The 27764-nt window shown below is 36.0% G+C and overlaps 2 protein-coding genes across 2 annotated transcripts; both read right to left on the reverse strand.

The window, feature by feature from the left end:
- Nucleotides 1–2088: 2088 nt before the first annotated feature.
- On the reverse strand, nt 2089–3418 carry LOC124630338 (retinol dehydrogenase 11-like). Its single transcript, XM_047164201.1, has one exon. The coding sequence runs from the start codon at nt 3365–3367 to the stop codon at nt 2384–2386; it is 984 nt and encodes a 327-aa protein (XP_047020157.1). The 5' UTR covers nt 3368–3418; the 3' UTR covers nt 2089–2383.
- A 3418-nt stretch (nt 3419–6836) lies between these two features.
- Nucleotides 6837–26371, reverse strand: LOC124630597 (cadherin-23). Its single transcript, XM_047164559.1, has 24 exons — nt 26236–26371; nt 20104–20315; nt 19246–19389; nt 18622–18770; nt 18266–18394; nt 17897–18115; nt 17561–17773; nt 16614–17438; nt 16330–16525; nt 15936–16239; nt 14975–15857; nt 14703–14888; nt 14425–14599; nt 14201–14320; nt 13899–14119; nt 13661–13787; nt 13342–13517; nt 12976–13096; nt 11205–11371; nt 10734–11044; nt 10448–10508; nt 9780–9940; nt 8912–9162; nt 6837–7720 (listed from the first exon to the last, which is right to left on the reverse strand). The coding sequence occupies exons 2-24, from the start codon at nt 20312–20314 to the stop codon at nt 7608–7610; spliced, it is 5463 nt and encodes a 1820-aa protein (XP_047020515.1). The 5' UTR covers nt 20315; nt 26236–26371; the 3' UTR covers nt 6837–7607.
- Nucleotides 26372–27764: the final 1393 nt, after the last annotated feature.

Genomic DNA, 27764 nt, shown 5'->3' on the forward strand with positions numbered 1-27764 from the left:
GAGATACAGCCTGGTGACACTGGTGACAGACGGACGGACGGATGGACGGACGGACGGACAGAGGAGCGAAAATAATAGAGTCCCGTTTTACCCTTTAGGTACGGAACCCTAAAAATGATGTTTTTAACCTGAAATGTGATAACTGTCAAACTATCTGTATTTTACTGCGTACACTTCGGTAGAAACAGTTTTTTTTGTTTGTCTTCACTAATATTACACTGATACTCGACCACATCTGGTTAGACTGGAAGCCGGCCCCAATTTAGTTGGGAAAAGGCACGGGAGATGGAGTTTACATTAAATATAAATAAGAAAGAATGACTGTTTGTTTGTTCGTTTGTTTGACATGAATAGAGAGAATAATTTGACATGAATAGTAGAATTCCGTGCATCGCGACTGTCGCAGCCGCGCGCGGCCTACGACAGTCGTCGAACGCTTGCAACAATACTCAACCTATGAAAATGTATGGCACCGCTGCAGAGGTCCGCGAGCGCGACAAAGCGCGCGGCCGACGAATTGCTTGCGATTGCCGTGAGCCGCATGCACGGAATTCTACCTTAAAAATTCTCTCTCTGTTGGGAAGCTACATTATCACTAGTTTACATAGGCTATAGGTATCCAAAAAAAAACCTTCCGTGTAAACTCCTGTGTACAATGTACATAATTATTTTGTTTTTTTTTACTACGTTACATAGGGACTAATTTTTTAGGACATAAAGTTCTACTAATTATTAGTTTGTATTGTCAGCATTTACCTAACAATGCACGTGTGATTCTTTGAGGATCAAGGTTTCTACATTTATGTAATTCTTTTAGTACCTACAGACTGCAAACTTTTAGTCGGCTGATAGCTTAACAACGATCAGGTATTTGGCCGGTATCAGACCTACTAAAATCTTTGATTGAGTTCAAGATTTTCTTAAAAAATCTATTTTTTGTCCAACCATTGGACGAACAGTAGGCCAACTACCTATTTAGTCTACAGTGTACGAGAAGCCGAAAATAGATCTCAGTGGCGTGCACTTGGAGAGGCCTATGTCCAGCAGTGGACTGCGATAGGCTGATGATGATGATGATGATGATGTGCGGGTATTCCTAAGGTTCAGTTTAAAGTTGTACACAGTGTTAAAAAAAAGTAATCTCGATACTCATTTATACTGACGTATTATTTCGCTTTGAAACATATTTAAAGAAAGTACAGGTCACTCCGGTTAGATACAAATCTTCCATCTCATTTGAATTTGTAAATCTCTTTAAGTGGGAGTGCACTGTGTAACTATCATGATAAACAAACCATTGCCAAGAAATCGCTGATTCAGCACACTTGCTGTATCACGTTCAGTTGATATGGTATCAGTTCCTCTATTATGTTGGTACCTACATATAGTATTGGTTTTTGACACCGAAATTGTTGTTATTAACCTTTACCACTTTTACATGCCGTCAGAGATCCATCACGCATTTTCCCGATGACAATCATTCTTCAACCTTCAAGTTTTTAAGTTCCTTCTCAGGGTAGTATGCATTATGGAGATTCTACTTAAATATTCACGTACATTATGTACGCGAACAAAAAATTTGTATTCGTCAGCGCGAGTCAGCAGTATTTGCGCACAAAGGTTACAATTTCGCGGATATTTTAAGAAGGTTCGTATGCGATTTGTTACTGCATGCTAGAGCGAGTCACCAGAAGAAACATTTGGGTACGTCACAGTGACGCATATTATCATAATCAGGCCTTTAGCCGAATTTTAAACATTGAAATAACTTATTGAACAAAATAAAATAAAAGATTTAAACGGTTAGTACTAGTTTAGTCCAAGCTTTACGAGTTAAGAGCATCTAGAGGTTCTTAAGAATTAAAATTACTTGCTGTAGGCATGTTATCGTTGAAGCCCAAGTTAAGAGGCTCAAAATATTTGAAAACCAAATATTGTTGCTGACGACCATCAAAGCAAATGTGATTAATAATTTTTTTATTCAAGTTATTTCCTTTATTGGAATTTCCTTCAATTTTTTCTTACATAGACGTCAGTAACTAGATACTCAGAACTGACAAGTATATTGTAAAAGTGAGACTCAGTTGCTAAAAATGCCTCGCACTTTAATAGCATTTTCACAATCGAATATTAGTTTAAAAACCGCAGACTTCTATAATTATAAAAGACTTCTAGAGACTACAAAGGAATAGAATGGATGACTGATGTATACATATAATCGAGAACAAGAAGTCACAATTTTAATTAATAATCTTGCTCTCATTTTATCTGTATAGGAATATCTAAAAAAACACCTCGGTTTAAGAAATGAAAACCATCACAAACCTGACAAATTTTAATTGCTAATCTAACTTAATAGCCTTATTTACAGTAAAATAGAAAACTATCTAAAACACGTTTCTAATTCCTCGTCTGATAAATGTACTAATCTCACAGATTCTTCCCAAAGCTTTTTGGAAGTTTTTTCGCAATACGCTTTCTTCACTGCCTTGCTCAGTTCACAATTCTGGAAGTACCCTCCGTTCACTTCACCAGCCTTCGGATCCAAAGCCACATGCAAAGCTGTTTGGGCCCCTTGCCTCGTCGTTTTAAATAGAAAGTTTATCAAAACTATTAAGAAGAATCCCACATATTTGTTCCCAGATTCGAAGATCTTCGTTCCAACTGCACCTGGATCCACATTGTTCACCACCACATTCATACCTTCTAATCGTTTTGATAGTTCAATTGCTACTGATACCAGACATAGCTTACTGTTAGCATAGATCTGCAACTTGTACCAGTAATCAGTCTTGTTCAGATTATTTATATCCATTTGTCCAAGTCTATGTAGCACTGATGTAGTCAATAATATCCTTGCAGGCTCCCCAGGTTTTCCAGTCTTCTTCAAAAGTGGGAGAAGTAAGATGCACAGCAAAAATGTTCCATAATAGTTGACTTGCATTATGAAGTTCATTCCATCGGCAGTCAAGAAGTCACCAGGTACACCAACTCCGGCATTGTTTATCAAAATATCCAAACGATCTTCGGATTTGAGGATATCTGCAGCAAATACCCGAACGGACTTCAAAGAGCCAAGGTCAAGGAGTTTGAACACAATTTTTTCATTTCCAGTTTCTTCTATTATTTGTTTTCTTGCATTGACGCCCTCTTCTTCGAAAGGACAGGCTATGATAACCTTGGCTCCTCTGTGAGCAAGATCCAGGGCTATCTCAAGACCCATTCCTGCTGTTCCACCAGTCACCAGCACAGTCTTTCCTTCTAGTCTTCTTCTTGAGACACATATTGCGTTCGTATTCTTCTGATGTATTCCGATAATAAGTATAAATATTATGAAAACGGCTATGAATAGTATGAACCCGTACATGGTTCTTGTGTCAATGCCGGTCGACAATAAACTTCGGTAAACATCATCTAGCTCTTCAATATAAATGCTAAAAAACTTACTTAACTGGTCTTTATTTATTTCTGTGACGTACAACGTACGAATGTTTGATTGACTCGATTATTGACTATTTGTGGACGGAACAGAGCTCGTGACATCGGATTGTTTTTGTAGTCACGTATTATAAAATTAATTTAACGCTAATCAGCATAATTAAAAAGATTATGTTCAATCTTGTAAACATTTACGTTATACAAAATATAGACGCTGCCTGTTACTATGGCGTAGAATTGAGCATTTTGTTGACAAAACTATCATTTTACACGCATTGCTGCAGATGTAATGCCAAAAACTAGTTTTTGTGGAATTCCAGTAATCGTCATAGCAATCAAACCTCATTATCTAAAATTGTCATTACCTACATTTCAAAAGTAAAAATAGCTTCGTGCAAACCATAAGATTTTAGTTCCATTGAAATATGTTAACCTACTTAATTATCTTATACTTTTAACTCGTTGGTTTATATTTAGTGAAACAGTGCCTTGCCGCTCACTGGAAAAATACTTACCTACGATTTTTACGTTTTTCATATATATACAGACAAACCTGCCTAGACAAAAAAACCGGCCATGTGCGAGTCGGAAACGCGCACGAAGGGTTCCGTACCATTATTTAGAAAATGAGCAAAAATTCACGTTTGTTGTATGAGACCCCCCAAAATATTTATTTTATTTTAGTTTTCAGTATTTTTTGTTATAGCGGCAACAGAAATACATCATTTGTGAAAAGTTCAACTCTCTAACTATCACGGTTCATGAGATACAGCCTAGCGCCAGACGGACGGACGGACAGAGGAGCGAAAATAATAGGGTCCCGTTTTACCTTTTGGGTACGGAACACTAAAAATCGTATGGAGTATAAAGGTTAAAGAACCTCTGCTTACAGAAGGGCCTTGCTCTTGACATTCAACTACATATGTGTCCTACAATCCCTTTCATTCAGGTTCAATTTTCCAAGGTCTCGATGACCTACAGTAGTGGGATCACGGAATAAGAATAGATAAGCGGAGATGTCATAATGCAGCTAGGTCAGGCCCCCTTTCCTAGATCAAATACTTACAAATTACAAAAAAAAATGTTTGAGTTGTAAAATATGGGAATTGCTTAAAAAAACGTTTTTTTTTTTCCAAAATTTTGTTTAATTTTCGACTTCTTTCTTTTTTTTAAGCTGATATACAAAAAAAAAACTTGAACTTATTCAACTACTTTCATAATATATTTTCACGTAAATATTAATAAATTATTATTATTTTTTTATCATGGGTCTTATCAATTGACTAAACGCAGTTGACAGTCCCAAAGTAAGTTATTACTTTATTATGAGAAGATATATTTCTTTTGATATAATTCTGACTTAGATTACGTAAAAAATCTATAAATTACTATCACACTATTATTATGGTCATGACACGTTTTTTTTACAATAATTATAATACTTTACAATTTCATGCTATGTATCAAGTTTTCTTGTGATTAATAATCTTTATTTTGTACTTATAATATAATTTCAGTGAAGGCACTTTCGGCATTTATATTTATAGGTATATTTTTCTTTATGGCATAAAAAAGTTAATTTATTTTTTATATAAAACTTTATATATATGTTATGGACCATGTGATTAATTCGGGCATTATAAATAATGCCCGAGCATTATGAATAATGTCTAGCTTTATCGGGCCAAATGATTAATAACTATCTTAACTTCATTATTTATCACATTGCACGGGCATTATTATATTGCTACATGACAGTTGGGCAATTTGATAATAAAGCTATATATTACGCGGTGCGAGGGCGGGGAGGGAAGTACGCATGGCGTGACACGCTTTGACCAATCAGAGACAGCCATTCTTAATTTTTTTTATGTTATATTTTTAATATGACTTTCCTTAACATTTATATGCAAAAAATTGAGGATTTTTAAGGCAGAAGTCCTTGTGAGGTGGCGCCCGGGTGTCAACACTGTGTGGACAGCCCCGAGGACACGGTGGACCACACAGTCCAGGAGTGCCCTGCGTGGGAAGAGCACCGCCGGGTCCTAGTCGAGGCTTTAGGCGGCGGCGACCTCTCGCGTCCGGCCCTGGTTCAGGCCATGGTCCGGGGCGAGAGGGAATGGGATGCCGTCGCCTCCTTCTGCGAAGCGGTCATGCTCGAGAAAGAGGAGGCGGAACGTCAGAGAGTTCGCACCTCTTATCCCGGCCGCCGCGCTGGACCAGGTAGACCACGGGCGCCGGGTGTCGCGAGATGACTCCCGGCCACCGTAGGCGCGGGTCTGTGGGCGGTGAGTTCGGGTGGCTCGCTCATGTATATTTTTAGGCAACAGACCCGTGTCGGTGGCGCGCGTTGTTCCACGCGCTCCTCAAAGAGATGTCAGCAACCCCAGCGGGGCCCATCAGGGCCAAGGTCTGCCGGGGCTGAGGGATTGTTCGAAAGACCGCGGCCCTGGTACATAAAAGGCCTACGACAGAACACGACGGTCAGTCAGTAAGAGTCTGACACTCCCTCACCGCTGCTAACCCACAGCGGGGGGTCATTTGATGAAAAAAGGCAGAAGTCCTTCATAATTAATCCAAATCATGAGGCTGATTATTTAAGTGGTTTAATATTTAGTTTATTTTAAGTTAAATGGCAATAACAATAAAAAAATTGAAATTAAATATGTTTGTATTACTTTGCCCAAAAGGTCACGGGCAATATGTATAGTGCCCGGTCAATTTGATTATTTGAATAATTATTATCAAATTGCGCTCTCATATTGGGCATTTTTCATAATGACCGGGCATTATGTATACTGCCCAATTTATCACTTGGTCCATAACATATATATATATATTATATATATAAATAGGCACTGTAATGTACAAAAGCTTTGAAATATTATAAACAGTAATTTGTAACTTATAATGTATATTATTTAAATAAATCCTTGAACATATAATGTTATTGCATGAGTATTAAGTATTTACAAATTAATCATCATTCACATTGCAAAATCATGCAACAGACAAAAACGAGTGACGTAAATATTTATGTAAATACTTATATGTTTTCGACCTCGATGGCGCAATGGTCATCATGCCGGACCGCCGAACCTGAGGTCCCGGGTTCGATTCCCGGTTCGGTCGACATTTGTGTGATGAGCATGCTTGTTGGCCGTGGTCTGGGTGTTATGATGTATTTATAAATATGTATATATGTAGCTATATGTAGTTTATCAGTTGTGTTAGCACCCATAACACAAGTTAATTAATAACTTACCATGGGGCTAACCGACCGTGTGTGAAAAGGTGTCCCGACAATATTATTATGTCATCTATTATTTCTTAAATTATATTTACAAAGTTATCTTATATTTTGATCATGAATGAGAATACTACCAAATGATTGACAATTTAATCAATTGGTACCATCTCTTCAAAACAGCCTTTGCTGGAAATTAACATTTTAGACAGACACTCACTCACTCACTCACTTTCATTTATAGTCACTCATCATAAAACATAACCAAAACACACTCACTTACAACACACATACTTTAACAAAACTTTCTACGAGTATAAAGCAAAGATAAAAGATAATATATTAGAATCGGTTTAAAAATAAAAGAACATTAAGGTGACAGAGTAAACTATTGTTCTAGTTAAATTGGACTCAAATTCCATTTGCAGAAAAATCAATGGTAAAAATGGACTTTCATTGTGATGAAATTAAAATTCATGTGAATAATCAATATCGGTAGTTAATTTATGATTGATTTCTATAACTGATTTTACCGTTATGTTGCGTAGAGATTGAATTTTAACTATGTAAATTATGTCAAAATTCTATCTGTTAACACAAAATAGCTGATGAATCAGTTATAGAAATCCACAGCACTTAGAAAATTTATATGTCCAACTTTGCGTTTTATAGCGAGATTCCACCAAAATACCTTTACGTAGATTTTATTTTCCAACAAAATCTGTGTGGGCGGGAGTGCACAGTTATGTGTTCATACACAAAAGTTGCAACTCCGCGTATATATTTGTTTCTGTTTGCTAGTAAACCACAACAAACATTGGTGTGCGTCACGGTGCCACCCACTTAGAATCTTGCCTGTATGCTGTCAAAACATAATGTCTTGTGTGTAACCTTAGTTCTACTACCAATTAATTCTAGTTAGTCACGTTGTATAGAGCGGTTCGGCATACAATCTTGTTGGCACTGAAATATTGCTGGCTGCCACTGGCGGTGGTTCCCTTGATATTAATAGGGCTTCTCGGGCCCTTTTCTTGGCTGCAAGATAAGATAAACATGTTAGACGTTCGAACTACTAGTCCGTAAAATCTATATCAATATTATAAAGCTGAAGAGTTGGTTTGTTTGCCTGGACGATCGCATCTCAGGAGTAGACCGATGTGAAAAACATATCTTAGTGTTAAATGAGCCCATTTATCAAGGAAAGCTGTAGGCTAGTTAGTTAATGACTTCAAAACTCCTTATTGCACAGAGTATTTTCATTTTTTTTCAAATTCCCAAGTAACATGCTTTTATTAGTTTTTACTTATTTATGTCTAAATCGCTATTCATAAACTATTGTATCATGATTTAGCAGAATAGCTGGGTTTTCCCTTATATCTAAGGCTTAGCAAACACTTCAGAATATGAAGCCGCTCTTAACCTTACGTAAGGTTTAACTACAGATTACCGATTTCCATAAAAAACTTCGCTCATATTTTGCATACCTATTATTATTTCAACACTGATTTAAAATTTAAATGTAATAGTAATTGTCACTTGTTGTATTACGTCATGATACTTTCATTGAACATATTATACACATACATATATATGCCTCGTTGGTCTAGCAGTCGCAAGTGCGGCTGCTGAGCACGAGGTCTGGGGTTCGATTCCCGAGTCGGGCCGAAATCGCTTTGTGGGTTTTAGAAGACTTTCACAAAGCAGCCCGAAGCCTGGAAGTTGGTGATTGATTCACCCGTGCATCGGAGAGCACGTCAGTGTCGGTCCTGCGCCTGATCTCTTTCCGGTCGTGTCGGATTGCCGTCCCATCGGGTTATGAGAGTGAAGGAATAGTGAGTGCACTTGTGTCTGCGCAAATGCTTGTGCACTATAATATGTCCTGCGCAGTTGGCTAATCTCCTTACATGAGAACAGCCGCCGTAGCCGATAATCGGCTAGGAGGACATCATTTTTTTTTTATTAATTCAATATTTTGAATTGGTAAACCCTTGTTATAATATCTTCAATTACATTATTACATTTGAAAGCTAAATACTTTGTTTGCTTGAAAACGCTGATCTCAGGTTGTTTTATTAAAACCGATTTGAAAAAATATTTCTGTGTCAGAAACCCATTTGTGTAATAAGGCTACGGGCTACTTTTTAGGGTCGGGCACGTAGATTAGCTTCCACAAACTGTGGTCAGAAACTAGATGATAATAAGTCGTAATATTAGAGGAATACGTACCACTAGAATGCATACAGCACAATACAAGCGTGGCTATAAAAGCCGCGAAGGGTAACACAGCAGCCAAGCCCAGCAATGCATGCTGCGCCGGCGAATGCTTCGTGCGAGACACGCCACAACTCGTTATATTATGTACATTGAACGTTTCCAATATCTCCTGAAACTCAGTGCCTAGGGCACGGATAGTCGCCTTCATAGCTTTGGGAGTTAATGCCTCGCCCGAATCCACTTTTCTGAATTGGAAGCATGGCCTGTGAAAGACGTAAACTTTATAATATGTGAATATTTTTATTTTATGTGGAAATTAATTATAAGTAGGTAGGTACACTAATTACAAGTCCCTTTTATTGTTTTACGGTCGTGTGTAAAGGTTAATTAGACGAAAATTACGAATAAACAAAGAGTGATAATTATAATTTTAATTGCGTTTCACATTGTTTTATGAAGGCGTAACAAATCATTACTAGCATAAATGTGTTTGGTAGATTAAAAAGCCGGAATTGAACTTTAGCCCTATCAACCGATTATTTTTAATTAATTATTTTAATACCGTGTAATTTTGGGAATTCATACTATAAAAGGCCTTGATATCTCTATTTCATAAGAGAAACTACTTGAAATAGTTGCTATTCAAGATTTTACAAGTATTATAGGCAATTTAAAAGATCTTTGACAACATTACGTATAAAGGCAAAAGTGAATTTGTTGCGCTTTTCGCTAAACCGGCAAAATAGGAGACTGAGATAGGCTTTTTTAAACTCAACAGTTGTTTGCTTATTTATAAGCCCTAATTTTGAACTAAGCCAATGATTGTCAATTATCATCAAAATGTAATAGTAACCAGTAACATCTGGTACCAGTAACTTACCCAGGATTAGCAAAGAAGGCGTTATTCGCATCATGAAGCTGCATCCTCAGTCCCTTCTGCGCGAGCGCTGCTGACATCCTGTCTCGAAGGTCGGCGTACTTCTGCCTAGTTCCTCCTGACATCACCAGCCGGAGGAGGTCACGTTCCCTCACTACTATCACCTAGGTAAGGTCAAATAATGGTAAGTAAATGGGCACTAGATTTAGCATAGTTTAAATGTATTCTGTTGTAAAATAGTCTTCTGAGTACTGTAGAGGAGGTTTAATATCAATAGTTTAAGGCCAGCAATTCAATGTTAATCCTTCAAAAAGAAGTAGATTAGTTTTTTAATATGGATTTGTTCATTCTGCCATCGATTTAAATACAAACAAGTTTAAAAATCCATGAAGATTTTCATTTAAATAAATCCCCAAGATCATGGTGCCATAGCGTGCTTCACGCTAGAGTATTTCTACTCGTAAATTCAAAAGTTAGACATTTGACTGCTTCCACATTTGTTCATACAGTTATTGTGCAGACTTCACGATCGTAAAAAAATATGAACAACAAATGGCTTCTTCAGAACTTTAAAGATGACAAATGGCACAAATGGTAGATATCTAACTGGTATGAATTCAACCATGGTAAAGTTAAATAACGAAATTACAATAGATTAACATACTATTTACCTCAACTAAGATATCACTAAACCTCTCAAGATCTTCGGTATTGTTTGCTCGGATCACCAACCTGTGGTAAAAAAAAAAACATTTTATTTAAATGAAGCAAATATGGAAATAAATTCCAGTCGTGGTTACTATCAAAGCATTATTACTTCACGGATAATTCCATAAGTTTTACCAACAACTTTTGTGGCTGTATTTAGATAATTACAACATGTAAATGATAATTTTATGCAACAACATTAAAAATAATAGCATCTATGTTTTATTTTAGAAAAACTGGTTTACCCACCTGAATATTCCATCCGCATAATGTATCAAATTCTTCATTATCTTAAGATCTCCAGTAACATTATTTAATACAATTACATAACTGATGTTATTCAGCGATTTTCCTTTAATTGGAGATTCAAAAGTCATATTTACTATACTATACTTAATAGGTTTAGCATCAGGGTCCTTATCAGTAGCTTTGACTGTAGCTATTAAGGTATCTATGGGCACGTTCAATCTGACTCCTACTGTCATGTTGGCACTCTCGAATTCTGGTAGATGATCGTCTATATCTAAGACTTTTATCAGCAGTTGGATTTCTGAGGGGTCCTGAAAAGAGAATAAGATATTAATAGTGATCAAATATTGGAAAGCTGCTAGGGTTTTTCTCCTAAAGAAAAAGAAATATCAAGCCTGCTTTAGTCGATTCTGATCTTAATATTCTTGTCTTTTTTCATCCTGTTTTATATTATAAGAAAATGCTACTTACCAGTCTATTATACGATTTGTTCAGTCTTGGTTTGGTTCCGTACTTGAAGCACTTTACAGTAATAAGTTGTTTGGAAATCTCTTCTCTGTCAAGTCTTGCTGCTGTTATTATCTGGGCCTTACTGTCATTTGTTCTTTCTAACTTCAGCAAACCATAGTCGTTACCAACTGCAAAAAAAAAATTCTTATTGAAGTGGCAACTGACCGATCAAAGAAGATGGATCAAAATTGCCCCACGTCCTATAACAATGTGACGTATCTCAAAAAAAAGATAAAAATGTTTAAAAAAATATGACATACTCTCTAATTCATTTTTTTTACACCTTCATACGAATAAAATGCTTTAAAAATTGTTCAGGCGCTGTTATGAAAACATCGTTCATAGAACTATTTATGGACTATTTTATTACGTTATTTTTTTGTTTGATAGGGTATACCTCACAGGTGATCCCATAATCATCAGGTCAGGATCTGATGATGGAAACCCTGAGAAATCCAGGGCAACTTTTGAAAGTTGTAGGCATGCGCAGGATAAAAACTTGACTATAAGGTGTATGTCTTATAACAATATGCAACAGTGAAAGTTTGGAGCTGACCTGATGATGGAGACGAAAGAAGGTCGAGGGAACTCGACAACCGAATATGTAAACTACCTCGTGTTTGGGCTCATATTATTTGTATTGAATAGACCTTTGCAACAGTGAAGGTTTGAAGCTGACTTGATGATGGAGACCAGAGAAGGGCGAGGGAACTCGACAACTAAATATGTGAACTGCCTCGTGTTTGGGCTCATATTATTCGTATTGATAAGAACTTTCCACTTATGCGGATAGTGACAACTGTGCTTGTCACTGAAAAGCCAAAAATAAAAATAAAAACTTTTTACAATAAAAAAACTTCCAAAAACACTGAAAAGCAAAAAAAAAAAATAGTCTTAGGATCATCGGCCTAGAAGTCGGTGGGGAAATAAACTTAGGTACATCCTTTAGACACCGACTTCTGAGGTAGTTTAAATATTTTCTTGTCGAGTTCCCTCGCCCTTCTCTGGTCTCCATCATCAAGTCAGCTTCAAACCTTCACTGTTGCAAAGGTCTATTCAATACAAATAATATGAGCCCAAACACGAGGTAGTTTACATATTCGGTTGTCGAGTTCCCTCGACCTTCTTTCGTCTCCATCATCAGGTCAGCTCCAAACCTTTACTGTTGCATATTGTTGTAAGACATACACCTTATAGTCAAGTTTTTTCCTGCGCATGCCTACAACTTTCAAAAGTTGCCCTGAATTTCTCAGGGTTTCCATCATGAGATCCTGGCCTGATGATTATGGGACCACCTGTGAGGTATACCCTATCAAACAAAAAAATATTTTAATAAAATAGTCCATAAATAGTCCTATGAACGATGTTTTCATAACAGCGCCTGAACAATTTTTAAAGCATTTTTTTCGTGTGAAGGTGTAAAAAAAATGAATTAGAGAGTATGCCATATTTTTTTAAACATTTTCATCTTTTTTTTGAGATACGTCACATTGTTATAGGACGTGGGGCAATTTTGTATGGATTGTGATCCGTCTTCTTTTGAAACTGATTTGTTTTTTAGTTTCTCTTTGAAAATGTGTGAAACAAAACATCCTGGTGTCTATAGGCACATGGAGTTAACATATATCTATGTAAGTACAATCTATGTAAGTACAGCTTCACCTGTTTTTTTTTTCATTTCATCATTGATCTTTCAGGGAAATAGATGTGTGTTAACTAAATTAATATTTACCAGTAATAGCATAGTCGACAGCTGCATTCTCATCAATATCTTCATCAATTGCTTCTAGTTGACCAATAACAGTACCGATAGGAACTTCTTCTTTCACTGTCATTAGTACTGGAGGATCATCCTGCATACCAAAAAAATATTGCTTATGATGATCATCAAATCTAGGATTACTAAAATCATTTCTATTATCAATCAAATACTTTTCAGTACAGTCATAAGTATGTTCCTTGGTAAGTTGTATGTATCCTTGGTAAGTTGGCGTTTACTTTAATATTACAATATTTTTTCTGTGTTCTTCTTCTGTTGTATTAATATACCTAAGTATAACACTTGAATACCAAAAATTCAACACTGTTCATTCCTTACCGAGTTCCTTCCAAAATGCGGTTTGTGATCATCAACATCAGTAATCATAACAGTGACGATCCTAGTACTCTGCTGAGGTGGTTGACCTCTGTCTGTCACAAGCAGCACTAGTGTGTACGATGCTTTGCGTTCCCTGTCCAATGACTGTCGGGTCGTGATTTGTCCCGAATGAGGATCTAGAAGAAGGAAAAAATAAACTTAAGCTTTCGAACCAATATTTTGAAGAAACGGGTGATAATAATACAACTGTTTGCGAATATTCTAAGAAAGAAAGAACATTAGGTGTTCAAGGAAGAGTAGGACAGACGGTATTACTTACCGATTGCAAAGATTTTGGCGTCAGCATTGCTTTGCTGTATAGAGTAAAACAGTTGTCCTGAAGGCTGAGTCGGATCATCTGGGTCACTTGCCACCACTTGATACACAGCTGATCCTATAGTAGCATTCTGTAACACAACGACAATATTAAAATTCAGAATTTAAAATTAACTTGACGTCCCAGTATCTAGAAACGTAAATCTTGGCCTAGAAATAATCCGTAAATAAGTTGTTCTTACCTCACTAATGCTTAGTATTTCTCCGGCGGCAGGTCTTATAAACCTTGGTACACCATCGTTGGCACTGACATCTCCGATATATAGAGATAATGATGTATCTCCAGAGTGTCCACCGCCATCAGTCGCACCAACTAACAGTCTGTATGGATCCGTACGACCACGACCAGTAAGGTCTTTACGGGTTTTTATTTCTCCAGTTGTAGCGTCAATTGTGAAGAGGCCTGTAAAAAGAACAATATTATTTATATTACTTTTAATTTTCTCAGTAATAATTAGTTTGGTTGTCTCGTTATTGTTCTTACCATTTGCCTCTCCTTCATCCAAGAATTCGTATTTGATTTCTCCTCCTAATCCCTCATCGGGATCTGTGGCGGTAACATTAATGACGCTTATACCGATTGGTACATTTTCTGGCACAACAGCTGTAAGGATATAAAAAGTTTAATTAATATCATTTTCTCTTTGTTTCATGTCTTGCTTATGACTGTAACCAGATTTCAAAATCTAAGAATTGAATGGTTTTTACCAGTATAAACATTCTTCTCAAATTCAGGTGCATTGTCATCAACGTCTAAAACATCGACAAGAATAGTGGCGGTAGTTTTCAATTTGTCTGCACCTCCGCTTGGAGTATCAGATGCCTCAATTTCGAGCCTGAGTACCGACTGCCGTTCTCTGTCCAGAGTTTTGTTTTCAGCTACCTGAAGTAAGTTTAAATAAATTATGTAGTCTCTGCCTATAACATACATTGTATTTACTCTTTTATTTTACTCTACTTTTCATTATATAAAAATGTAATCTTACCTGTATAGCTCCCGTAACGTTATTAATTTTAAATAGGTCAGAATTTTCGCCTCTCAGCTTGTATCTGATATCTGAGTAACCTTTGATTTTGTCTTCTTCAGTTAGAACTGCATCAGCATCATGTGCTTTCACTGTTACAATCTGTTCTGGATATTTCACTGACTCGAGAACGCTTACTTTGTAAAGCTATAAATGAAATGACAGTGTTGTTAGATTTGTTTAGAGAGTTTAAATGTTTCTAACACAAAATGTACATGAACAAACATAGTTACCTCTTTTTCGAAAATAGGTGGATTGTCATTAATATTCATGACTTCAATAATTATTTTGGCAATACTGTGTTTGCTGCCATCATTACTTGATGCCTTCACTGTTATTGTTAAATTAGTCGTCGTTAAGTCCTCATAATCCAAATGTTTGGTCAATACCACTTGTCCACTTAGAGGATCTACTTGAAGCAGACCAGTTTCTGCATTGATTACTTTATAGCTTGATACTAAATGCCCTGATACAGGGTCTTCAGCCATAAGCACAAGAACAGTGCTGCCAATAGGCTGTTCTTCTTTAATTTTATGATAAATCACAGGATATGAACTAGTCCAGCCTGCGTTGGTAAATTGAGGATTCTTGTCAGCGTAAGGCTGTATATAAATCGTATGTTCTATCATTGCAAATTGCTTCTCTTTATTTATTTCAGCGTTAATATCTACAACTTTAATCGTCAGAATAACTATCGATGCCATACTGTAATCCAAAGTTCCGTTCACAAATATTTCTCCTGTGTTTTCATTGATACGAAACATGTGTTTATAGTCGTATGGTGAATTAGGTTTCAGCTGAACACCAGCCTTGGAAAGGGCTTTAATTGGTTGCACTATACTGTAGTGCAGTTTAGAATTGACATCCGTATCATAAGCTATAATTTTAGTTACTGGGTCATCGACCTTTGCTTTTTCAGAAATGTGTGTTGTCGATTCAGTCACGTTGAATTTGGGAGGTTTGTCATTGACATCTTGGATTGTAACAAACACTGTGGTAGTTGCTGTTTCTGGTATAGGTATTCCACTATCAACTGCCGATACGATGATTTCATATCGGTCTGGATTTATGTCACGGTCTAGGTTTGCATCGTTAGACACTGTTATAAGACCAGATCTGAAACAAAAAGAAATAATAATTATTAAAATTCAATTGTTGAAGGCTGACACTAAAGCATTGTTAACTTAAACTTACTTTTCATTGATCACAAAATTATCTCTAGAACCTGATACGATATGGTACGTTAGCAAATCATCAAGTCCATCCGGATCATTAGCAACTACCATAGTCACATTTTGACCAGGCTTAGCATCTTCCCTAATATTTGCTTTGTAATTCATTGGATTTAGATCAAAAGTAAAGTCTTCAGTAGTTTCAGGACTGTGTTGAGACACTGTGTATTTGTAGTGGTGATAGTTCCCTTTGAATGTGGGTCGTTGGTTTCCTGGTACTCCAACTCGAATAAATACTCGTGTTTCGTTGTGCAGGGGCGGAACGCCTAAAATAATATTTTAAAATATGTACACTGAAGTTCAATATTACTATATTTAATTTATGAAAATATATAAATAATTTCTTGGTAACTTACCGTAATCAGTAGCTCTTACAATCAGCTCATATTGACCTCGAGGAGTGTCCATACTATCAACTTTTTCAATTATACTTATTTCTCCCGTATCTTCATCAATGGTGAACACATTGCCTTTACGACTAATGCTGTTATCAGATTCTAACGAGTATTTAATTTGACCGTCTCCTTGGGTAGGACCATCAGCGTCAGTAGCCTGTAATAAAATAACGAGAAACATTAAATACATTTGTACTTTAATGTTAACCCACTTCATCAACTCTAAAAATGTAATGTTTACTCACTCGAACAACTAATTGTGGTTCAAAACTGGTAGCACCATCTCTTATAGTTCTTGTATATTCTGCGGCCTCAAATAAAGGCGCATTGTCATTAACATCTAAAACTTCAACAAATATACTGGCAGTAGACCCTTTACCACCTCCATCTTTAGCAAAGAGCGTTAAACTATAACTCTTTTGTTTCTCATAGTCCAGTATCTGTCGCACATATAGACCACCAGTATTTCTATCAGTCTTGAACATGTTGGATCCAAATCCAGTCAAAGTGTACTCTATTTCACCAAATATTCCATAGTCTCTGTCAGTAGCAAATACATCCCCAATTTTAGTGCCTATAGTTGCGTTTTCAGGCACATTGAATTTATAACTGGATTGTTCAAAAACTGGAGCATTGTCATTCATATCAAGAAGTTTAATGTTAATGCGAGCCGAGGATAACTCTACGCCATTAGCCATTGTAACAATATCGAAATTAAATAATCGCTTATTATCATCGTCTACTTCATAATCAAGTCTTGAAGAATCTTTAACTTTGATACTAATTGGAGTTCTTCCCTCGCCATGGTCTGTACTTAGTGCGAAAACGCCTTCAGAATTCCATACATCTCGTAGTTTTAAATCGTATTTACTATTCTGTCCTATATCATGATCTTCAACATAAATTGAGAGCCCAGGGATCGGACTGCCGTTTTCAATATTCTCAGGTATCGATATATCGAACTCTTCTTTATTGAATTTTGGAACGTGGTCATCAACGTCTGTTACTATTATGGTGATTGTTGTCACTGTGAAGTCTGAGGGCACTTCATTGTTTATTAATTCTGTGGCCTGGAATAATAGAAAATACAAAAGCTTAACAAATGTTTTGATTGTTATAGAATGTTAAAAGATTTGTAATAGATATTTAAATGAGGTAACCAAATATGCCTCGCTCACAAAAACGTAAATACCTTGACAAAGAAACTGTAAACGCCTCCGTTTTGCATCACGACATCACTTTCCCTGTCTATAGGAATGTCGGAGGCGACCAGTGTAGCGCGTCCCAAAGGCCTGTCGGGAAGTAATTTGAAGTACTGCTGAGAGTCTCCTTCAAGGGTCAGCAAGACTGGTCGTGGATTAGCTGTGTCACCATCTTTGGCTATAATTTCCATAATGCTTGTATTCTGAAAGTTGATTGGAAAATTTAAGGCATCTGATTGTTTTTGTTTTTCAAAAATGATAATTATCTTATAAGGCATTTGACTTTGCCCGTTAAATAAAATATGGTTTAGTTAAGTTTTACTCACGGGTGGTGTATTTTCTGGTACTGTAGCCGAGAATGGTGGATTAAGAAATACTGGCGGTTGATCTTGTACATCCCATACGGCTACTGCTACACTAGCTAGTGCTCTCAGTGGTCTGCTAGATGAATCAGTAGCTTCTAAACTGATGACGTAAGCTGATCGGCTTTCGAAGTCTAACGGCTGATTTAAAAACAGCCGTACTTGGTATTCGTTTGGTGTTATCTGTAATTGTGAAATATGTAAAAAATATATAATTTACTACACTGGTTCTTAGCAGCTACAAAGCGGAGTTCATTGTATCATTATAACAACGTCTTGAACTGGATTGGCACGTATTTATTTAAAAGATGTAGTTTACTCTTCGATATTTACCATATCAGTTTGAATTCTAAAGGTAGCGCATCCCTCTGTATCGCTCCCCTTCTCTTTGGTAGAACATATCACTCGTATCCTCGCATTTTCACCTTCATCTCGATCTGTGACTGTTATCTTTGGGTTTACCTGAAAATCAGTAATTAAGCATTTAAAACTTTGTATTTTGTCCTTGGCTAATGTTGTATAACTATGTACATCACCTTCGAACATTGTCGACTCGTATTTATTACATACATAGTATTACACCATTTCTTATATCTTTTTCATTTATATTCAATATGATCAAAATGTTCGTCATAAGGCCATTGATCAACTCTAAAATCAAAAAGATATTCTGTACTTGTATATCTTACCTCAATCTCAGTTCCGATAGGAGTAGCTTCACTAATATTCACAATATAAGGCCTGTTGTGGAAGACTGGTGGATTATCATTCACATCTTTCACTGGAATGACTCGCCTCAATGATACTGTGTTTGGTTCCGTATCTGCTATTCCTTCATCTGTAACGGATATTATAGAGATCATTATGATTATTTTGGTTTGATTACTGACTTACAAGTTAAAAAGACTGACCGTCTCGAATGGAATTAAAAGATGTGTATAAGATAATTTGAATGCAAGTGCCAAATGGACTGTTTATTTAGAGTGAGAACAAAACTATAGCAAATAGCTAGTTTACTGAAGGGACCACGTGGTATGCAATCAATTTAGTCAAAAAACCTTAGTACACTCAGAAAATAACTTTCTACCGTTATAAGGCAATGAAACGAACGGAAATAATTAGCAAAATTAACAAGGTGTCGATAACATAACAGAGTATATTGAACCTGAAACTTTAGAAAGGTGAGTAACAAAGGAAAAACGTGTAAAATAAAATACTCCATTGTTGTTGAGAAGATTGCTATGTTAATTGAATAAGTTTCGTAGATCTTTTTATAGTAGCAGAAACCGCTGAATTTATTATAGTCTTCTTACCAGTAATACTGATGATGACTTCCAAAGCACTTTGTTCTTCTCTGTCCAAAGTCTTCGCGAGCGTGACGACTCCAGTCATAGAGTCTACTGAGAAATACTGGCCAGATATGGAGTAACGCAGCGGACCATTCTCTGGATCCACTCCTGGAAATGGGGGAAGTGTTTTGGATATTAATTAGTTTATAGATTACGGTTTCTCAAAATATGAAACTTCAATAAAACACTGGAATATGGCTAGGATGTCAATGTATAAAACTATACGTAAATATACACACTATTAATTGGTACCATCGTTGTTTGCGACGTCTTATGATTGGCGTGTAGAAACGTCGTTTTAAAGGCTCCTGCTAAGAAGAAGAAGCTCTGTTCTATATAAGATCTAAACTGTTGGCTAAAAATGTATATCGGGTGTATCGTTCATAATCACATTAAATGAAATGTTTTAATATACTGGTTAATATATGTCGATTAACAGAAATAAAAAAGAAATATACGTAAAAATAATAAAAAAAGAATTTTTCAAACAAAGTAATTAGAATAAAAATGTGCGAAAATTAGAACACCATATAAAAGTCAGTCATTACAAACAACTGAAATTCTCCCTTGAAAACTGACAGCTGTCAACCGATCAAAACGTTCGATACTCCTAACTTTATCTCTGCTTTACACATGATGTTGTAAATTATAAAAACGAAAAATGACTCCTGTGGTTAAACCACTGAATGGATTAGGTTATTTTTTTTACAATTCGCCATAGAATATCATAAAGTATATGTGATAGGATTTAATGTGATTATGAACGACACACTCTGTATATCCCCAGATATCATAATAAGTAATATCTTCTTCTTCAATTACCTTTCAAATGATACACCGGTGTCCCCACAGGAGTATCCTCAGATAAACTAAACTGTGACATGTCTCCTATCTGAGGCACAAAGTGAGGAGGCTTGTTGGTGACCTGCGACCAACATGGCTGAAGTAGTGACAGGAGCAGCAAGATGATCAGGGGGTTCGGGTCCGATAGCACCGTCGCGATCTTTCGCCGCTGGAATATTATTTCGGCCATTCTGGAAGTAAGTAAGAGGAATGTTGATAAAGCATTTGTAAACAATGTATTTAAACTATTGGCTGTGTTTTATTTGTACTGTCTCTTGGAGCATATTCTGCTTTGATTTGAGATAAAAATAACAAAATCAGGTAGGTATAAGACATCATATGAGTTCTTAGATAGTAGGTAATATATATATAAAGGCGTATACTTATATCTATCTGATACGTTATCGAGGCAAAATCACTTAGCGATTTATATGAGCTTTGAAACCTTTGTAGATTGTAGATAAGGACATAGGATAGCTCAAAATATTCTAGGAATATTTAAACACGTAGTTATAACCGTGGGAACCAGGTACCTATATTCCATCTCATAATTTTTTGTTATGGTTCCGTTAAACTGTGGTTAACCAGCGTAACTAATTGAAGACAGCCAAATTATAACACAACCAACGCATTTCTTTCTACTCATAAAATAAACATGTCTAATTTTCAAGGCCTTATCTCATGCATGAAGACTGACGGCTATACATAATATTATGTAGATGTACGTAATTTTAATTACTTAAGGCTTTAAAAATAGCTCCGTTGCTTTAGCAGAAATAGTGTTAAGCAATACCGTTACGTTACAGTTGTATTAAGGTAAATCGGCTAGCAGTTTTGTAGATGGCAATTGAATTCATAAGTATCTATTGGTTGGCGACAACTCTGTTCCCTCAGATATTCTGCTTAATAAAGAGGTACCTAAGTGTTTATTCTAAATATTATTATAAGTCGTTTTAGTCTGTTGTAGGTAAAGTATTTGAGAACGTGTCATGAGCACTTTTTGCACTCCATAATTTTTAGTTGCACATACTTCAGACGGATTAGTTGTGAAAAAGTTACACATTGGTGGGACAACCCCGGCAATATTGATCGATGGAGCAGAGCGGAGTTTTGGTTAAATAAATAACTGTTTATAATAATTACATTAAAAAATAATAACTCTATCTATGTCAACTATTAAAAATCATTAACATATTATGATAAAACCAGTCTATTGAACAATCGAGCTGTCACTTTGGTTTTGATTTCTCAATCGACTTCCCGCTGGCTAGCTTGTGACATTCTAACAGTCTAACTATGTAGTTCGAAATATATTTACTGATACTTGTACCTCGATTTCAGAGCAATATTATTCTAATTCTGTGATTAGGAGTTACTACTCTCTGTGTAAAATCTCGAGCGGTTGAGTCTTTGATAACTTTGCAATTTGTATTTCTAATGTTTTTGCAATATTCGATTCTGAAGATTGCACGCGGATGCTTCAGTTGATGTAAACGCAATTTTTTATGAAATAGAATATTTCGGTACTGTACCGTTATTGAAAATATTGGGTATTAAAAGAAGTATTGGTAAGATAATGATTGCAGTGATCAGTTTTGTATCGTTAAATTTTTGAGAGTTTTTGCAACAGTATGTGCCAAACCGAAAACACACACCATATACCTATATGCTCCTATTACATTTAGCCAGTAAGCTTGACGACCCTTACGTTCTGCTACATCAGGCAAGACCTCAACAGTAGCCAAACCTAAGCTAATGATTACCTATATTCTAACTACAAGACATTGCCCTATGTACGCCCAAAAACAATACTGGCTAGACATCGCCCAAAGATTAGCATTGCAAAACCTGACGTAAGCGTTTATACAAGAATGTCTGACCGCAAAACTATGGCCGTTGGGTAAGTGGTTCACTGGAGTATGCCCAATACGTGTTGCAACGGGATCAGGTATGCAAAACATTACTTTTTGCTAATTCCAAATACGATAAACTCCATACGCAAGCTGGTTCCCATAAGCAGGACCGTAATTATATTCTCTGATTGATAAGAAAAATCTGTTTTATTATTTTAGTCCGAATGACTAGACACGAACTTAGGAATAGCGTCGAGGTAAAGATAAATGTGCGTGATTGATAAGGTTTTAAGAACGATCATTATCGTCAATGATTACTGCTATCGGCAAATAGAGAATGTTTCCTAATGTATCGTTAACCAAGATTTTATATTCATTAACTTTTTTGGTGGGAAGTCATCAAATGAAAAGATTGCTGTGGGTGCAGCATAAGTGTCAGACACTAACTGACTAAACCCAATAGGTATACTCATTCTGGAGCCTTTTATCTACAAGGGCTGCGGTAACTCTATTCATTGCCTTAGCTTTTAAAACCGTAAGAATCCTGCTACAAGTTTCAACGGTAACGACAGCTGTTGTTCTATGTGCAAAATTCGATACACGACGCTAAACAAAAAACAATAGTTTAGACAAAAGACTTAACAGCGAAGTTCCTCTGCTATAAAAACACAGTTACACGAAGGAACTGTAAAGCTGTGTATACAACGAGAGTGAATTGTCCGTATATCATTAGGCTATATCTTAAGAACACTACGGGGTCGTGTTGATAATAATAATATGGTATTACTTTAGTCGGTTGGTTGGTTTTGTTTCAGCCGCGATTGCTTTTGAGGGATTTATGGAAACCTGCATATCGAAATTGAATTGAAGATTTAGTTTCTTGTCAGTACCTATAACTTTACGTTCTTTTTTTTTCATAAAATTATGATATGGTTTTGTCATTTTGGTATTGACGTGTCGCATGTCGATGTGTAAAACATTATATAGGATGACATCGATTTTGAAATTCCATATATGTATTTTGAAAAACAGGATACGTTTTATAATGTTATTATGTACATTATCTTACTCGTATTACATTCTGATTCTACAGCATTGGCGATGATAGTAGCTTTGCTAGTATAGACACACCTTTACACTAATGTTGTTTTCTCACGAGCATTGTGTTTGGTTCAGTGACACGAGGTCGGTATACAATGGCGTTGCGTTACCAACCTAGAATATTGAGCGATTTATAACTAGGGAAAGATGACCTGTTCCGATGTTTTTACTGCCTGCAGGAAGTATGGTAAAGTTAGTGAAGAAAGTAGCTGTGAACCTTATTGATGCAGTGGTTGCGATTGTTTAGCATGATATTTTTGATTTAACCGGTAGATTGGGCAAAAGTTTTGTTGTGTATAAAAATACTTTGGATATCTGGTAGGTGGAAATAGGACATATTTTGAGCATAATATGTACCCTAGTACCTAGGCTCATTCTTCGATTTTAGAGCCTGTGCTCACACCCGAATGCATTTAAGGTCCCAGCTTCAATTGTTCTCATTCTGCCCTTTTAGGTCCTGTGACCCAGAAGGCAACTTTATTCCCATCATCATATACAGCCTCTTAACACCGGGGCGGTAACGTCAATTGCCATCAAACTTGTAACATGCCATGTCGACATGTCTAAGTAAAGCATAAGCAACGAACTCATTAGCTCATCTTGTTAAGTAACTCATTTTCTTGACTAACTGGCGATTACACGGAAAACTTGATAGCTACGTAACCACTATAATTTCCCACATGTTTAGATACAATCTTTGTTGGTAAATGTTCATTAAAAACATTGATGGCTTATCTTGGTTTCTAGGAATGTGTTGAAAGCGGAATTGACCAGATAGAACTGGAATTAAGGATTTAGTTTCATGGAATTTAGAGGTAAACTAAAATTTTTAGGTAGATCTACGTGACTTGTTATTTGGTAATCGTATTCAGGACTTGGTACTTAATTCGTAGCCGTTGGGTTTATACCTCCGTTAGGTAGCTTATACAATATATAATATTTAAGCAACTAAAATGTTGTTGAAAGAATAGCATGTAGTTGTTATTAAGCTTACTACCGACCATGTAAATGGTGGGAATGATACCATAAGAAGATCCCGAAAGTGAGACAACTTAAACCTATGTATGTAGAGATACCTAAATGCCTACTAAGTACACGTGAAATAAGAGGCAAGCAGCTTTGACCGGTTCGACTGTAAATATACTTGCTTCTATCTACATATCTTCACGCTTTCATATCCTTATGAAGTGGAGACCACATCGAGTGTAGGCGTTGGGTAGCTAATGTTCTCTCTAGTACGACCAGTCCAACTTGATACTTATGTTCACTAAGTGTATTAGACGAGTTAGGGTGCTAATGAATACAACAACATCAGTATGAGATTCTACTAATATGCATAAGGCAACTGATGTCCGTAGTTTCAATCGTATCTTAAAGAAATATGGATCCTTACGAATGTAGAGAAATTACTTCAGTTCTTTTATGTAAAGGTAGGTAATGCTCTAAAGGGTACTTTGGGAGGAAAATTAGAAGTTATAGCTTATACGTAAAATGGTTTACTAACTCTTATGAAGTTCATAATGCACGGCTTCTTTGCAGCCATAGATATAGTACACATTTGCAAACAATGCCAAATCATTGCGCCGAGCATTCAAAGTGGATTCGTACTACTCGTAAATGCCATTCTTCTTTAAATGTCTCTCGCAAGGTCCATTGAAAGGAAGATCTATTACTATAAGTATTTTTAGTGGATCTAAAGGTAAGTAAAAGTTTAGGTAGTAAAACTTTACAAACGTGGGATTTTACCTTTCTATCCAAGTAAGTACTTTGATGAAGAAGATCTTTAATGTGGGAAAAGCAGTATAATTATGATTATGGATAACCTATGGGCCATGCGGATGTTAGCGACATAGGCAGGTACTACCTATCATTGATTGCATCTAACAGAGATTTTTATGAGAAAATTTTATGTTTAGGTACCTATACAATTATGTGGTACCTGCATTATCTTGGGTCGATTGGGTTCTTCGGTATTTAGATAAACCTTGATGTCCTCATGAAAAGTTAAAAGATATACCTACCTACTATCCTTCTTACAGCTGGCACAGCTGGCTCTGCATGTAATGAAAACTGCGGAAAGTTCGTTCTATTCATACATTTTCCCAAACATAACTACTTTGAGTATCAATTATGTAGACGACATTTTAAACAGTTCTAGTGACTCCAACCGACAACTACCTATTTGTAAATGCCTTAGCAATTCCCGTAATTCCAAACAAACAGTACTTGTCTATACCACAGATTGCTAAATAGCTAGTTACCTGTACACAGATGGTTTTAAAAGGTTCTCATACAATATTGACATACCAGGAGAGTCTCAGTACAGAATGTCTCCGCGCCACTGACATACAAATAGTACCGTTTGAACCACGTTCCCAAAACTTCTGACAAAATTCCATTGACGTGATCAAGTGAACATTTTTGAATAGATTGTTTTGACGTTGAGTAGTTAAAGATCTAGTTGCGAAGATAGCTCAGGTGAATTATTATTAAAATATACCTAATGTACATTACTTATATTTTTGTTAGTAGAATTTTGTACGTCTAGGTTGGCATGTAAATAAGAGTATTCTTGTACAATAAAATTTAATTAATCTTTATTTACGTTTACTATTTAGACTAAAATTAACCCTGCTATGGTTACAAAATGTCAACTCTATTATTTAGTAATTTTCTAAACTTAAAAAAAAAACAGATGAAATAAAATATTGCTTAGTAATACCCAAACGTGGTATTTTTTGATCACATCATAATTTTTTAAGGGGAGTGTAAACTCCCTTAAAACACGGTTTCAAAACATACGGAATAGAATTCATAAGGCTTCACATTCAATAACAATGTACCCGGAAGCCTAAGAATTTAATGACTAAGGAATTTGTTAGTATTGTCTTATAAACTTGAAAACTGCTGAGTCGCTATATTTTAATAATAGCATGCATAAAATGACATCATAACATTTTATTGTTCCTGAATACACGACTGAGCAATTTTATCATTCGTATTTTTATAAAAATCATTCAAAAATAAATAAATCCGTTTCCTAAAGGTCAGAATTCACGAGATAAATTTTGACCTTGATGACTAACTGACATGTTATGCAAAGAAAGTACAGTGTAAAAACGCCTTATTGCAACATTTCTCACAAATCATCACGTACCTTTATAAAAACAATTCCTATGAACAGAAATCACTTCACAAAACCACTTAATATTACATAGTTTATTTATAAATAATAAATAACACTAAAGAAACTAAATTCACTATAGAAGTCAGTTACTCTGCTAACTTTGATACGTACTGTCAAAAACTTGTACCACCGGTCTATGGTACCGGATTAGCATTGTACCTCTCTCTACCTAACATGTAGACTCAAGTTCCATGCCAGAAAGAGATAGTATAAATCTATCAGTGCCGACTGTAGTCTCCGCAGATAGAGCCTTTTTGCACAGGTAAAAGTAACGGGGTTTTTCTTAAGATGCGTGAGGTGAGATGCCAGATACGAGGTCAAGTGCGTTAGAGAGAGAAGAAAGGTGTACTAGGTCATGTTGTAAAGGGGTCCGTTGCATTCAGAGAAGTGTTTTGGTACGAAGGGAACTAGGTATTGCCTACCTACACTAATATTATAAAAAGGAAAAAAAAAAATTGTATGTTTGTTTGTAATGGAAAGCTCAGCTGTCATTGAACATCTTTGGCAGTTACGGATAGTCAGAAGTACTGACTTCTGATTACCAGTCTTACTAAGGGGTATGGGCTTGACCAGGTAACTGGGCTGAGGAGGTAAGATAAGCAGTCGATCCTTGTAAAAGATCCTTGAAAAGGTAGTCAGTTGCATCTGGATAGACTCGAAGCTGACTTGGGGACATAGTTGGAGGATTGGGAGATGAAGCTAATGTTTATAATGCATAAACTCAAAAACTACTGGACTGATTTAAAAAAATGACTAAGCTACTTGAAATTTTATACCGGTACGGGCAGTAGTCCCCACGGGACGCGGGTGAAACCGCAGGAAAACTGCTGGTCCATAAAGGCCATTTTACCTTTTTTGGGCCATTTCGAAGTTATCCGTTTGTAACGAAGAGGTGTGTTGGTTTTTACAAACCATTGTCAAAAAAACTGGTCAGTTGTTTGTGTGCTAGTAGATATGCAATGCATGACTAGGTGTGGTTGCATAGTAAGTATTTATAACAACTTGTCTAGATTATTGCCAGACAGCTAGATTTAATAATAACATTGAGTTTGGTATTTTATAATAGCACACGTGTTATCACTTGAGAGATACAGTAAATATTCATGTCTTAGCAATATTTTGTGATTGATATTATTTACTGAATATCGCATGTCATCGGGATACAGATTCCTATGTAAAATAAAATCAATACTTTTCAGTTACCCGGCAATTTTTTTAATTACTGCAAAAATCAGATTTTTTGAAAATCATGAATAAAAAAATAATTCTGCGAGGTAAACTAATTATGTTTCAGATATTTAATGTTCTCACATAAAATAAAACAATAGCATCATAACTTGTAAATCTTTTAAAAAATCTGATCCAAAATCTCATACCAAGAATCCATTACAACGAGGTGTCAAATAAAATGTGTGAAACGCAGCCATTCTTTATATTAGTTACGAAATAATACGACCAAGGTCTAAGAAGTTGTAGACCGTAGGTTGAGCAAACTGTAT

The sequence above is a fragment of the Helicoverpa zea genome, chromosome 5, assembly GCF_022581195.2.
Source record: "Helicoverpa zea isolate HzStark_Cry1AcR chromosome 5, ilHelZeax1.1, whole genome shotgun sequence".
Lineage (NCBI taxonomy): Eukaryota > Metazoa > Arthropoda > Insecta > Lepidoptera > Noctuidae > Helicoverpa > Helicoverpa zea.

Coding starts and splice junctions, on each gene's coding strand:
- LOC124630338 (XM_047164201.1), bottom strand. CDS start 3,367: ATGTACGGGTTCATACTATTCATAGCCGTTTTCATAATATTTATACTT.
- LOC124630597 (XM_047164559.1), bottom strand. CDS start 20,314: ATGGCCGAAATAATATTCCAGCGGCGAAAGATCGCGACGGTGCTATCG. Junction 13,097..13,341: donor CGCATTTTGGAAGGAACTCG/GTAAGGAATGAA, acceptor TTTGGTATGCAG/GATGATCCTCCAGTACTAAT. Junction 11,372..12,975: donor TGTCGACTATGCTATTACTG/GTAAATATTAAT, acceptor TTTTTTTTGCAG/TTGGTAACGACTATGGTTTG.